Source organism: Pongo abelii, chromosome 1 (genome assembly GCF_028885655.2).
Source record: "Pongo abelii isolate AG06213 chromosome 1, NHGRI_mPonAbe1-v2.0_pri, whole genome shotgun sequence".
Taxonomy (NCBI): Eukaryota; Metazoa; Chordata; class Mammalia; order Primates; family Hominidae; genus Pongo; species Pongo abelii.
In genome coordinates, this window is record NC_071985.2 from 213563063 (window position 1) to 213578602 (window position 15540).

The following is a 15540-nucleotide window of genomic DNA, read 5'->3' on the forward strand; positions in this document are numbered from 1 at the left end:
TTCATGAGGTAATAGAATATCACAAGGCAAATGGAGGCAGGACGAGATCACAGGACCACAGGATGGGTGAAATTAAAATTGCTAGTGAAGTTTTGAGCACGCATTGTCAGTGATAACATCAGGAGACAGGGTTTGAGAGCAGACAACCGGTCTCACCAAAACTTACTAGGCGGGAATTTCCTCGTCCTAATAAGCCTGGGAGTGCTATGGGAGACTGAGGCTTATTTTATCCCTACAGCTGCGACCATAAAAGATGGCTGCCCCTGAAAGCAGCCATTTCAGAGGCCTACCCTCAGGGATGCATTCTCTTTCTCAGGGATGTTCCTTGCTGAGGAAAAGAACTCAGCGATATTTCTCCCATTTGCTTTTGAAAGAAGAGAAATATGGCTCTGTTCTGCCTGGCTCACCAGCAGTCAGAGTTTAAGGTTATCTCTCTTGTTCCCTGAACATTGCTGTTATCCTGTTCTTTTTCCAAGGTGCCCAGATTTCATATTGTTCAAACACACATGCTCTACAAACAATTTGTTCAGTTAATGCAATCATCACAGGTTCCCAAGGCAACATACATCCTCCTCAGTTTACGAAGATGACGGGATTAAGAGATTAAAGTAAAGACAGGCATAGGAAATCACAAGGGTATTGATTGGGGAAGTGATAAGTGTCCATGAAATCTTCACAACTTATGTTCAGAGATTGCAGTAAAGACAGGCATAAGAAATTATAAAAGTATTAATTTGGGGAACTAATAAATGTCCATGAAATCTTCACAATTTATGTTCTTCTGCCATGGCTTCAGCTGGTCCCTCCATTTGGGATCCCTGACTTCCTGCAACATAGTCCATTATGACAGGCAAGGGATCTGGTGTCTTATTGTCCAGATGCAGTTATCTGGTAAGTTTCAATTCCTTGATACTATCTCAGAGGCTTGCTGGTTGGTTTCCTGAGAAACGAAGTCAGATAAGACAAATGTAACTTTCTCAAGTTTTAAGACTGGGAGAGTCAATTTCCATGTTTATTCAAAGAAACCATAAACATCTGTTCTACAGGACAATTGGGCTGGTTTCAAAATGGCTGGTGAAGATGTGGAGTAATAGAAACTCTCATTCATTGTTGGAGGGAATGCCAAATGATACTACCATTTGGAAGACAGTTTGGTATTTTCTTACAAAAATACACATTAAACTCTTGTTGTATGATCCAGCAATTGTGCTCCTTGATATTTACCCTAATAAGATGAAAACTTATTTCCACACAAAGACCTGCACATGTTTCAAATCTTTAGAGCAGCTTTATTCATAATTGCTAAAACTTGGAAGCAACAAAGTTGTCCTTCAGTAGGTAAATGGATAAACTGTGGTACACACAACAATGTAATATTACTCAATAATAAAAATAAATGAGGTATCAAGTCACAAAAAACATAGAGGAAACTTAAAGATACATTACTAAGTGAAAGAAGTCAATTTGGAAGGCTACATACTGGATGATTCAACTACATGACATTCAAAAAAGGTTAAACTATGGAGACAGTAAAAAGATCTTGGTTGTCAGGATGATGTTTGGGGGAAGGAGGAATAAATAGGCAGAGCATAGAGAAATTTTAAGGTACTGAAACTACTCTGTCTCATAGTGTAAGAGTGGATACATGTCACATTACATTTGCTAAAACCCATAGAGCGTATAATACCAAGAATGAGCCCTAATATAAACTTTGGACTTCCTTTGATGTGTCAACATCAGCTCATTGATTCTAACAGATGTACCACAATGGTGGGGGATGTTGATGGTAAAGGAGGATGTGTGTTTGGGGAAGAGGGAATATGTGGGGACTCTCTGTATTCTCAGATCAAGTTTATTTTGAATGTCATTGCTCTTTCAAAAGGCCTTTTAATATAAGGAGAGGAGAGAGAAGGAAATGCAGTGTTTAGCCTTCTAGCCTCTGCAATACTGAGAGACACACCAGAAGGCTGGAATAAATGTTGAGTGAACTAAGCCACAGAAACCGCTTACCCAGATGACTCCTAAACTCCCTCCAGACCTCTAGTAAAGTGCCATCTCCTTAGAAAACCTTCTCTGATCCCCAGACTAGTTGAGGGCTCTCTGCCTTATGCTGCCCCAGTGGATCATAGCACATGACATTCTATAATTGTGTGTGTGTGTGTGCGTGTGCGTGTGTGTGCATGTGTGTGTGTGTGTGTGTGTGTGATCATCTGACTGATGTCTGTCTCTGTTGCCAGATTGAAAAATGCTCTCAGGGAAGAAATTGTTTCTGTTTTGCCCACCATGGCATTACCACACAGTGCCTGGATTATTGAGTAGGTCCTCAATAAATATTTATTGAAGGAACAGTGATATTTTTAAAACTGTAAGAACAATGAACGCAAAATGAAAAGTCTAACAGAGCATTCTGTTGCTGAGGCCATGGAGGAAAAGACAGTCTCAAACCATAGTAGTGAGAATGTGAGCTAGTTCAACCACTCTGTAGGAGAATTTGACATTACCTAACAAAATTACACATGCACTTACCTTTTGACCCAGTAATCCTACTTCTAGGAATCTGTCCAGAAGATACACCTCCAATGTTATGAAAATACACATGCACAGGTTGCTGACCGAATCAATGTTTGTAATTGTGAAACACTAGAAAAAACCTAAATGCCTATTCTCAGAGAGTGGTTGGAAAAATTACCGTACATTCCCACAATGGAGGACTATAGAAATGCAAGAGGGGCTTTGACCCTGTCAGGGAAGCCACCAGGAAAGACTTCCCTGAGTTAGGAGGAAAAAAATTAAACATTTTTTAAAAAAGAAAGAAGATCTCTATCTGCTTATATTAAGTGATTTCCTAGATATACTGTTGGGTAAAAATAGCAAACTATAAAATGATCTACGATATGCTACCCTTTGTGTAAGAAAGCAGCGGCTAAAAGAAAATAAACATATACCTACACATTTATGCAAAAGATTCAGGAAGAATCAACCAAAAACGAATGAGATTGGCTACTACGATAAACATACCCTAGAATGAGCTCCAGTGAGTTTACCTTTGTATAATCCGTTCCCCAAGAACCTGTGAGTTGCTTCTAACTAACAGAATACAGCAAAGGATGTGGGGTAGTCAGACCCTTGATGAGTCTACATTATGGAAGATTTCAGTCTTAGCAGATTGGAGTGAGTGATTCTCCTGGTGGCCTTGAAGAAGGGAGCTGCCATGTTGTAACTGCCTATGGAGAGGAAGTCTAGGAGCTGAGGCCGTGGAAGAGCATGGGGGAGGACCAAGCAGAGGGGTATGATCTTTCTATAGGAACACAAGCCAAACAACTTGTTTGCAGTCTTGTGAGATAAGAAACCTATGTTTTTTGTTTGTTTGTTTTTTGAGACAGAGTTTCACTCTTGTTGCCCAGGCTAGAGTGCAATGGCGCGATCTTGGCTCACGGCAACCTCCGCCTCCTGGGTCCAAGCGATTCTCCTGCCTCAGCCTCCCGAGTAGCTGGGATTACAGGCATGTGCCACCACACACAGCTAATTTTGTATTTTTAGTAGAGACAGGGTTTCTCCATGTTGGTCAAGCTGGTCTCGAACTCCTGACCTCGGGTGATCCACCCGCCTCAGCCTACCTACCAAAAAGCTGAGATTACAGGCATAAGCCACTGCACCCAGCCAGAAACCTATGTTGTTTTAAGCTGCTAAGTTTGTGATAACTTATTACGCAGCAATAGATAGCTAACACAGTTACCTATGGACCATGGGGAGAGAATGAGGTGGGAAGGAGAGGAAAATGAGAAGATAGTAGGCATGAGTGAGAAGCAACACCTCTGAGTATACTTTTTAGTATGGCTTTCACCTTGTTTCACATGGGAAGGCTTCACATACCCTCAAAAGCAATAAATAATTAAAATCAACCAGGAAAAAGGTAGAACCCAAAATGGAATACAAATGATAACAAATAAATTTATAACTGTATGACAAATCAATATAATAATCACACTTAAGATAGGCTGCAAGAAAAGAGATAACCTATGTAACTTCAGAAAACAGTATTTTGATGGTTTACCAAGAGGCTAAAGATACAAATAACTATACACAAATACAGTACTGTAGTTAGTAAATTTATTTCTCACAGAGTTATGGATTAATAATTCTGAAGCTACTTCAATTGTATTATAATTGAACAAATAAGTAAATATATTGTGAAAAATAAACTTGTCAGAGAAAGGAGTTATAAATAAGGAAGGTGGAGGCTGGTCGTGGTGGCTCATGCCTGTAATCCTAGCACTTTTGGAGGCTGAGGTGGGCAGATCATGAGGTCAGGAGATTGGCTAACATGGTGAAACTCCACCTCTACTAAAAATACAGAACATTAGCCAGGCATGGTGGCAGGCGCCTGTAGTCCCAGCTACTCTGGAGGCTGAGGCAGGAGAATGGCATGAACCTGGGAGGCAGAGCTTGCAGTGAGCCAAGATGGCACCACTGCACTCCAGCCTGGGCGACAGAGCGAGACTCCATCTCAAAAAATAAAAATAAAAAATAAAATAATAAATAAGGAATGGGGAAGTTTGTAATTACCTATATGGCTTTGAACTTTTTTCCAAAAAAATAATTGGAGGTATCGGGGCCGGGCACAGTGGCTCATGCCTGTAATCCCAGTGCTTTGGGAAGCTGAGGTGGGTGGATCACGAGGTCAGAAGATTGAGATCATCCTGGCTAACATGGTGAAGCCCGTCTCTACTAAAAATACAAAAAATTAGCTGAGTGTGGTGGCGGGCACCTGTAGTCCCAGCTACTTAGGAGGCTGAAACAGGAGAATGGTGTAAACCCAGGAGGCAGAGCTTGCAGTGAGCCCAGATGGCACCACTGCACTCTGGCCTGGGCGAAAGAGTGAGACTCTGTCTCAAAAAAAAAAAAAAAAAAAAATAGGTTTGAACATCTTGTGGTACAAGAAAGGAAGTGTTTTTGCCCGAGCTCAGGAGATAGAGACCAGCCTTGGCAATATGGCAAAACCTCTTCTCTAATCAAAATACAAAAAATCAGCCAAGCATGGTGACACATGCCTGTAGTCTCAGCTATTCCGGAGGCTGAGGCAAGAGCATCGCTTGAACACAGGAGGTGGAGGTTGCAGTGAGCTGAGATCACGCCACTGCACTCCAGCTGCCTGGGCAACAGAGCAAGACTCTGTCTCAAAAAAAAAAAAAAAAAGATGAGAACATGTTAAGACAACATAGGTGTAAACTTAAAGGAACTCTTCATGGCCAAGGTGGAAAAATTTGAGTGAGAAAATAAATAGTATAGAAAATAAGCCCCTACTAATATAAATGGTTGAATACATAACTAGAAGGAAAAGCTTTTGCCCACAGTAGAATTCAAACTCTTCATATAAAAAGAATAAGGAAACCAGGAAAACACCAGTAATAATTGCTACAGCCAAGAACCTTCGATTGATGCTGAAATGGCTAAAATTAGTGAGTGGAAGGAGGTATTGAAAGGTGACAGCGTGCTGGCAGCCCTTGCAGCCCTCACTCGCTCTCAGTGCCTCCTCTGCCTGGGCTCCCACTTTGGCAGCACTTGAGGAGCCCTTCAGCCTGCCACTGCACTGTAGGAGCTCCTTCCTGGGCTGGCCGAGGCTGGAGCCAGCTCCCTTAGCTTTCTGGGAGGTGTGGAGGGAGAGGCGTGGGCAGAAACCAGGGCTGCACCCGGTGTTTGCAGGCCAGCATGAGTTCCAGGTGGGCGTGGGCTCGGTGGGCCCCACACTCAGAGAGGACAGCCAGCCTTGCCGCCCAGGGCAGTGAGGGGCTTGGCACCTGGGCCAGCAGCTGCTGTGCTCCACTTCTCCCCGGGCCTTAGCTGCCTCCCCTCGGGGCAGGGTTGGGGACCTGCAGCCCACCATGCCTGAGCCTCCCCACTCTGCCCTGGGCTCCTGTGTGGCCCAAGCCTCCCCAACGAGTGCCACCCCCTGCTCCACAGCACCCAGTCCCATCAACCACCCAAGGGCTGAGGAGTGCCCCACACAGCGCGGGACTGGCAGGCAGCTCGACCTATGACCCAGTGCGGGATCCACTGGGTGAAGCCAGCTGGCCTCCTGAGTCTGGTGGGGACTTGGAGTACCTTTATGTCTAGCTAAGGGATTGTAAATACACCAATCGGCACTCTGTATCTAGCTCAAGGTTTGTAAACACACCAATCAGCACCCTGTGTCTAGCTCAGGGTTTGTGAATGCACCAATCGACACTCTGTATCTAGCTACTCTGGTGGGGACTTGGAGAACCTTTGTGTCCACACTGTATCTAGCTAATCTAGTGGGGAGGTGGAGAACTCTTGTGTCTAGCTCAGGGATTATAAAGGCACCAATCAGCACTCTGTCAAAATGGACCAATCAGCTCTCTGTAAAACAGACCAATCAGCTCTCTGTAAAATGGACCAATCAGCAGGATATGGGTGGGACCAGATAAGGGAATAAAAGCAGGCTGTGGGCACCAACAGTGGCAACCCGCTGGGGTCCCCTTCCACACTGTGGAAGCTTAGTTCTTTCGCTCTTTGCAATAAATCTTGCTGCTGCTCACTCTTTGGGTCCACACTGCCTTTATGAGCTGTAACACTCACCACGAAGGTCTGCAGCTTCACTCCTGAGCCAGTGAGACCACGAACCCACCAGAAGAAAGAAATTCTGAACACATCTGAACATCAGAAGGAACAAACTCGGGACACGCCGGCTTTAAGAATTGTAACATGCACCGTGAGGGGCTGCAGCTTCATTCTTGAAGTCGGTGAGACCAAGAACCCACTAATTCCAGACACAGTATGGTGAGAAAAGGGACATTTGAACCATCTGAAAGTATCTCCCCACAACATACTTATTAATTACAAAAGGAAAAATAGTAACTTTACAGTGGAGAAACCTGTCAGATACCATCTTAACCAGTGATCAAAATTAACATCAATAGTGAGATATACCAATATCATTGAGAAGGACACAATATTACTTTGTAACATTCTTGCTAAAAATGCATAACCTCAATCTGATCATGAGAGTGTATCAGACAAACCCAAAATGGATGACATTCTACAAAAGCTTGACCAGTACTAACCAACAGTATCACAGTCATAAAAGGCCAAGAGAAGTAAGGAGATGTCACAGATTAGCAAAAACTAAGGAGACATGAAAACTACATGCAATGTGAGAGCCTGGAAGAAAAAAGACATGAGTAGGAAAACTGGTGAAATTAAAATAATGCCTGTAGATTAGTTAATAACATTAATTTCCTGGTTTCCATGATTGTACAAGGGCTATGGAAGATGTTAACATTAGGGAACCTGGGTGAAGGGCATTTTTTCTATAAGTAAAAATTCCACTTTTGCAATTTTTTCTGTAAGTAAAAATTTATCTCAAAATAAAAAATTTTTTTAAGTAATGTGTGTTCACAAAGGAACATTAGGAAACAGTAGCAGAAAAATTTCAACTGTAATCCTGCTATTAAAAAAACTACTGGCCAGGCTTGGTGGCTCACGCCTGTAATCCCAGCACTTTGGGAGTCCGAGGTGGGTGGATCACGAGGTCAAGAGATCGAGACCATCCTGGCCAACGTGGTGAAACCCCGCCTCTACTAAAAATACAAAAATTAGCTGGGCATGGTGGCACATGCCTGTAGTCCCAGCTACTCGGGAGGCTGAGGCAGGAGAATCTCTTGAACCTGGGAGCCGGTGGTTGCAGTGAGCCAAGATAGCACCACTGCACTCCAGCCTGGCAACAAAGCAAGACTCCATCTCAAAAACAAACAAAAAAACCTGCTTATGCAGATATTGATTTGGCAAAAGAAAAAAAAACTGTTGTCAATATGCTGATTCTTTTAGTTATTAATAATGCAAGGAGAGTGTTCTGAGCCCTGACTAAGCTCAAAGCACCTCTCTTTGAGCACTCCAATCTTGTGTAAAATTGCCACCCTCCCACTCCAGATACCCCTCCTCCATCCCTACTGTAAGAATTAAGGAAAGAGGAAAGAAACATGAAAGGTGGCTTGGCAGTCAAGGACAGGTTTATTTTAGAGAGGGGCAGCTGTCTGAGTTAGGTCAGAGGCACACTCTTACAGACTAAGAGTTTTTAAGGATTCAGGGTGGGAGAGTTTAACAGAGGCTTGGACTGCTTCTGTGTCTTTTTGTTGTGCTTATCTGGAAGGGAGAGTTTCTGCGTCTGTTCCCATACATCTTTCTGTAGCCGCAGGCATACTCCCCAAGTCTGCTTTTAGCTTTCTATCTTAGTGCACCTGAAGGGAAAAGAATGGGCTTATTAAGGCTCACTGTTTTACTGGGGCCCATTTTATGAGGGTGAAGTTTGGCAGTTGCCAGAGAAACTTTCCCCACACCTCTCTCTGTGCCAAGCTGTCTTATCTGTGTTTTACTGTCTACCCTTTCTGACTGTTTGTAGTTAGAAGAGAAATGATTTCCTTGAAATGCATGAGGCTAGAAAGGGAGCTGGAACTTAAAGTGGTGGTGTTTGTCCGAGATGCCGGTGCTCCTGCTCTGTCACCTACTGCCTCTCTCCCCATCGCAGTGTCACCACCTATCACATGATGTCATTTACTAGTATGTCTTTTGCTGATTGTCTGTCTCTTTCTGCTTAAGTGGAAGCCCCATGAAAGTAGAAATTTCTGTTTGGCTCACTGAGTCCAAGGGCTTGGATTAGGTCTGGGATGGAAGACGAACAAGAGGCCAGTTCATGGACTTTGAATTCCTGAAAAACATCCTGAAATGATGGGAAAAGGAGAGGCTCTATCTGACGTCACCAGAGTCCTTGAGCGTTGGAGTATTTCTTCTGACTGAAGCCTGGACCAGGGCTATCCAGATATACAGAGAGGGAGGCGGTTCTGCCTATTGGAGGAACTACTGTTTCCAAAAGTGCAATGTTTAACAAAAGGCAGTGGTCTACCCCGGGGGATGAGACCTCTGAACCCTGACACGGCCATAAAGCCAACTGCTATAGGAGTGGCAACCCAGAATAAGAAGAGTGAAGGAAGCCAACAGAGATCCCTGGAGTTTGTGTTAGTTTGCTTTGGCTTTCTATTAGGTATTTTGTGGCTTACACAACAGACATTTTGTCGTCTAACAGTTCCAGTGGCAGAAATCAAAGGGCCCAACAGGGCTGATTCCTTCTGAGGGCTGTGAGGGAGAATCTCCTCCATCCCTCTCTCCTAGCTTCCAGTGTTTTCTGGTAATCTTTGCCATTCCTTGGCTTGTAGAAGCTTCACCCTGATCTTTGCCTTCATCTTTGTATGGCCTTCTCCCAGTGTGCCTGCCTGTCTCCAAATTTCCCACTTTTGTAACGACATCTGTCATCTTGGATTAGGGCCCATCCTAGCTTCCCTAGTGACCTCCTCTTAACTAAGTATATCTGCAATGACCCTATTTCCAAATAAGATCACATTCTAAGGTACTGGGACTCCAACACAGGAATTGAGAGCAGGAAGGAGGACCACAGTCCAACCCCTTACACAGTCAAGCACTGGAGGTAAATGGTATTCTTGAAAGGAAAGCTGTCTGATGGCTCTTGGGATAGACTAGGTTATGCTGCAGCAACTGCCCATCTCAATTATCATCAGCTTAATACAACAAAAGTCTATTTCTCACTCACACTAAGACCACTGTGAGCCGCAGGACTTTCTAGGACAACTGTCTTCCATGCTATGATTCTACACCCCAGATTGCTTTCATCTTCTGGTTCTACCAGTGGGGCAGGGAAGGGCTGGGGAGTTGCATCTCATAGTCCCCTTGCTGGAGAAACCCGGAAGTGACCCTTCATAGCAATGCTTATGTTTTAACAGCCAGCAGCAGGGCCCTAGGTCTCTGTCCCTGCAAGGGGCTCTAGAGTGTAGGGAACAGATGGAATGTTCACAAGCACCACAGCCTCTGCCACAGTGACTTTTTTAGGACTGGTATCGCAGAGTGTTTACTTAAGGCCATGGAAGCTAAATTATTAGCATGTGCTGGAGAGCAATGAAAAAGATATTTACTTTATGAATTAAAGCTGGAGTCAGTGTGAGCCTGAAGGCTGAAGGAAAAACAGCAACAGATCCAGGGAGCATTCACCTGACCTGTCTCCACACAGGTGAGGATGGGGAATAAAGTGAAGGCAGTGCTTTGGTGGGAACTTCAAGGATAGCCTCTGGCTTTTTCCAGGTTTAGAAGCTCATATGGGACAGGGGCGGAGAAAAAGAAGAAAGAAGAGGAAGAAGAGAAGGTTGAGGCCCTGGCCCAAGTTAGTGGGAAGGGAAATCCACCCCCATTAAACCCTGTCCCTGGTGGAAGGTGGGGTGCACACGTAAGGCCTGCACAGGTGCTGGAACATGGTAGAGGCCCAGGACATACTTCCTGTGAATGAATGATTGAGCGGCTGAATGAATGAGTACCACTAAAAGCCCTCTTTTCTATTCCCAAATGCCACATTGAGCAGAAGAAGGGAGCAATCCTTGCTCAGCAATTGGTGGGCCCTCTGGGTGTGCAAATGAGTCCACAGCCTGCAACAGCAGACAGTCCCTGCCCCCCTTAGAGGTGATTGCAGGGGAGTGGCTGACCGTTGATCACACCCAGAGCTGGTTATGGGAATTTACTCCATGGAAAGACTGCAAAACTGCCTGAGATGTGTTTTGGCATCAGCTACTGACACGTAAGGTTTCCCAATCCTCAACTCTGTCCTGCCAGCTGATGAGGGGAAGGAAAGGGATTACCTAGGGGTATGGGCGACCAATCCTGAGTCCACCAACTGGCCACGCCCATCCCCAGCCTCATGCCTCACCTACCCCCAACCTCCCAGAGGGAGCAGCTATTTAAGGGGCGCAGGAGTGCAGAACAAACAAGACAGCCTGGGGATACAACGCTGGAGTCCTCTGAGAGGTAAAGAGCCAGGGAAGCTGATGTCCTGTCAAGAGCAGGATTCCTGCTCATTCGCTGCCTTTGAGAGTGGCTGTGTTGTGCATGCATGTGCATGATTTGATATGCACAAGAGGGTGTGTGTGCATGAGTGTGTTGAGCCGGTATGTGAGTGTAGTGTAAGAGAGGATGTTTGCACTATCAGGTAAGTACAAGAGTGTGTGTATGTGGGCATAGGTGTGTTAGCATGTATGTGTTTGGAAACTTGTGTATGTGGAAGGGGTTAGAAGGCCTAGTAGAGAGAGGTTGATGCTTTCATTCTGGAGGAAAATACTGAGGCTGAGCCTCCATGGGTGCCTTGGAGACTCCAAGCCTTGAATCCAGTGTGGGGATATGCAAGCTATGTCTAGCGGGGGACACATCCTCTGACCTCAGGAACCTCCCAGGTAGTTGGGACAAACCTGGTTCCAACCTCCCAAGAACTCTCAGTCTGATGAGGTACAGGGGAGTTCTCATCAGTGTATCATGGGGTTCTCCACAGGTCTGAGGGCCTGATGTGTATGAAACCATTCTGCAGAGCTGGGAACGGGTCAGGAGGTGGTGTGTGCGTGTGTGTGCATTGCTGGAGGGCACTCCTTGTGTGCTCTGAGTGTGACAGAGGAAGTCACCCTGGACTTAGGTTGGATGGGAGAGCGTGTCTGTGTGTCTCAGAGCCACCAAGGAGGAGCAGGGGAGCGAAGGCCGGGGCAGAAGTTGAGACCACCCAGCAGAGGAGCTAGGCCAGTCCATCTGCATTTGTCAACCAAGAACTCTTACCATGAAGACCCTCCTACTGTTGGCAGTGATCATGATCTTTGGTAAGAGCTGACCCTGACCTCTGAGCATGGGGGGACAGCCCCAGAAGGGAAGCACTCTTGTCCCTTAGTTTTCTCTCCCATTGCAGCAATCCTCTCTCAGGGGGAAAAAAGAAGCCATTTGGGAGGAAGGAGAGTAGCAGAGAGGGGCAGAGAGGGAGGGTACAGAACCCCATGCCCCATCACCAGACAACTCCCAAATTTCCTTCCAGGCCTACTGCAGGCCCATGGGGATTTGGTGAATTTCCGGAAAATGATCAAGTTGACGACAGGAAAGGAAGCCTCACTCAGTTATGCCTTCTACGGCTGCCACTGTGGCGTGGGTGGCAAAGGATCCCCCAAGGATGCAACGGATCGGTGAGGCCACCCATCCCTCCCTACCCTCCTAGACTCTGGCCCAGGCAGGGCTGGGAGCTGCAAAGACAGTGCCAGTTCCTGATGGGCACAGAGGTCTCAGGATGGCCTGGCTGGAAAAGCAGCCAGCATGTTGGAACTTCTGCTCTAGACTGTTGCAAAGTCACTGGGTCTCTGCCCAGGGTCCAAGGGGGTGAGACCTCCAGGCCTCCTGGAGCTGTGGGACAACAGCCCCAGTAGGGTGTCTCCTTGCAGCTGCTGTGTCACTCATGACTGTTGCTACAAACGTCTGGAGAAACGTGGGTGTGGCACCAAATTTCTGAGCTACAAGTTTAGCAACAAGGGGAGCAGAATCACCTGTGGTAAGAGTCCTACCTCACCATCGAGTGGCCCTCATTTGTTTAGACAGTGCTGGGGACTGTGCTGGGCACCAAAGATAGACACAGAGGGACACAGTTCCTGCTTCAGGAAGCTCACAGTTGAGTGGGAAGCCAGGAAAGTGAAAATCCAATGTGGTAAAGACTCCAGTGGGAAGTAAACAAACAGATAAGGCTTTAACACAACCTGAGGCTTGAGGAAGGCTCCTGGAAGGGGTGACCTCTAAGCTGAGTCTGAAAGGCTGTGCAGAGAGTCAGGGGAGAGGAGGGAGCATTCCCAGAAGAGGACACAGCATGGTCAAAGGCACCAAAGGGCACTGTAAGCCATTCTGTACTGCCCAGCAGAAACATGAGGAAGAGAAGCAGTGCTGAGCCATGATTCTGGAGACATAGGAAGGAGCTAGGTCAATCCGGCCCTCCAGGCCAGGCTGTATTTAGGTTTTGCCCTAAAGCAATAGGATGCTATTAAGCAAAGGAGCTACAGGGGCAGATTTGCATTTTAGATGACTCACTGTGGGGACACGGTCAATGGAGACAAGTGGAAGTGAGGCAGAGAAAGCTATTGCCATCATGCAGGCAACAGGGAGTAACATTTTGACATAAAACAATGGAGGTCAGGATGGGAAAGGTGGAGAAAAAATCAAGATGCATTTGAGATGGAATCAGCTGAACTGGTGACTGAGTTGGGAGCGATGGGGAGACGGAGTGGTTGGATGGATATGTGGCTGCATGGGTGGCACAACTGTGATAAAGACCATGGGAGCAGGTCATGGTGGAGGGTGGGGAGGAGCAGTTCTATTTCCAGCATGTTGAGTTTAGGGGCCTCCAGCACCCAGGGAGGGGTCCAGCAGGCAGCTGTCTATACAGCTCAGGGGAGAAGTCAGGACTGGGACACAGATTCAGAAGCCAGCAGCAGAAAGCTGAGAGGTGGGTGTGATCGCTCATTTGCTGTTTAAAGGCCCAGAAAGGAGACAGAGGAGGGATGGACAGAGAGGGAGAAGGGGAACTGAGCGAGAACGTCAAGGATTCGGTAAGGAAATGGTTAGCAAGGGCCAAGTGAACAGAGGAGTCTTCCATGAAAAGGGCCAACAAGGCTCCCCTGGATGTTGAGGCAGAAACGCATGAGGGACTCAGGGGAAGCTGTTTCCATGGAGTGGGGAGGGCAAAGCCAGATTAGAGCAGGTGGGGGCTGATGGGAAGGGAAGTAGAGACAGGAGGCAAAGACAACATTCTGGAGAAAGTTTGGCCCTGAAGGGGAGGAGAGGTGGGTGGCACTGGAAGGCTTTGCTTGGTGTCCCCAGACAACTGACTCATGAGTGGGATTTGGAAAAAGCGTGGACTCCTGCCCATGGCCTGAGTCCTTTTAAGATCAGAAATTATGTCTCCCATCATGGCCTCTCATAGAGGCGTGTATCTTCGCAGGCATTAGGTCACAAGCCACATGATGCCAAGCTGACAGTGGCTTGCATAATGGGGATATGTGACTGTCACATAACTAGAATTCTGGAAGAGTGCAGTGCCAGACTTGGGGCAGCTTTCCAGCCATGTCATAAAGAATCCAGCCTTCTCCTGGCCTTCAGCTATGCCACGTGGGCAGTGTCTACACCTGGGATGTCAAGAGACAGGCTGCAGGTCCACCCTTCTGGCCTCATACTATGGAAGAGGCCTTCCTCTTGGGCATCTCTTTTTTTGGAGGGAGGAAATAGATCGTTCCCAGAAGCCCCCAGCAGACTTCTCCTTGTTGCTCATTGGTTGGAACAAGGTTACATGATACACAAAGACCAATCACTGTAAAGGAAAAAGGGATGACCCTGCCTGGCTTACACCAATCACAGTCTATTCCCAGAACCCCGCGGCTAGGGCTTTGCCTCCTGGACACATCTGTTAGCAAGAGGAAGAGATGATGGCTGTTAGGAAGGCCTTTAAGAAAGTATCCCAGTGCCTGGCTGTGTCTCCACCAGGCTGGAGGCCAGCATCCCAAGGGCAAGAATTCTGCCTCCCCATTGGTCAGAAATATCTGGAGCGCAGGTGTTTGTCTCCAACTAGGAGCTTCTGGAGGACAGGGCTGTGTCTTCTACCCCAGGGTTCCCACAAGAAACCACTGAATATTAACAAACGCCCATCTTATGTTTATTTTCTTATGGTTTCAGCAAAACAGGACTCCTGCAGAAGTCAACTGTGCGAGTGTGATAAGGCTGCTGCCAACTGTTTTGCTAGAAACAAGACGACCTACAATAAAAAGTACCAGTACTATTCCAATAAACACTGCAGAGGGAGCACCCCTCGTTGCTGAGTCCCCTCTTCCCCAGAAACCTTTCACCCAATGCTGAATTTCCCTCTCTCATACCCTCCCTCCCTACCCTAACCAAGTTCCTTGGCAATGCAGAAAGCATCCCTCACCCATCCTAGAGGCCAGTCAGGAGCCCTTCTATACCCACCCAGAATGAGACACCAAGCAGGAGATTTCCAGCCTTCCACTGCTCTCCTCCACCTCAACTCTGTGCTTAACCAAAGAAGCTGTACTCCGAGGGGTCTCTTCTGAATAAAGCAATTAGCAAATCATGTACATGTGTGTGTGTATGCATTGCCCTATGCACTGTTAGCATGAGAACGAACAGGGGTAAGGGTTAAAAATACAGGCTCTGAGTCTGGTGTAGTGCTGTGTGCCTGTTGTCCCAGCTGCTCGGGAGGCTGAGGCTGAAGTGCAAGGATTGCTTGAGCTCAGAAGTTCAAGGCCAGCCTGGGCAACACAGGGAGACCTTGTCTTTATAAAAACAAAACAAAACAAAGCAAACAAAAAAAATAGGTTCTGGAGTCAGACTGGCTATGTCAATCCCACTCCCCCATCTCCCTAAGCCTTAGTTCTTTCATCTAGATGGAGATAACACTGGTGCCTCCTGCATGGGCATGTTTGAGAATTAGAATGATGACAAATGAAAAGCTTTGGGTCTAATATGTCTACAGCTGCCATGACTATTACAAGCAAAACCCAGACATCTCCCTCCCCTTCCCTAGGCAATAGCAGCTCCTACTGGCCTGCTGGGAGAAAGCAGGAAGGCTGGTCTTAATCTGGGAAGCTGTAGTCCATGTCTTCTGCATGG

General features: G+C 46.6%; 1 protein-coding gene across 1 annotated transcript; it reads left to right on the forward strand.

The window, feature by feature from the left end:
* The first annotated feature begins 11920 nt into the window (after positions 1 to 11920).
* PLA2G2A (phospholipase A2 group IIA) lies at positions 11921 to 15005 on the forward strand. The gene is made up of 3 exons (XM_002811395.3): positions 11921 to 12065; positions 12318 to 12424; positions 14590 to 15005. The coding sequence occupies exons 1-3, from the start codon at positions 11962 to 11964 to the stop codon at positions 14730 to 14732; spliced, it is 354 nt and encodes a 117-aa protein (XP_002811441.2). The 5' UTR covers positions 11921 to 11961; the 3' UTR covers positions 14733 to 15005.
* The last annotated feature ends 535 nt before the right edge of the window (positions 15006 to 15540 follow it).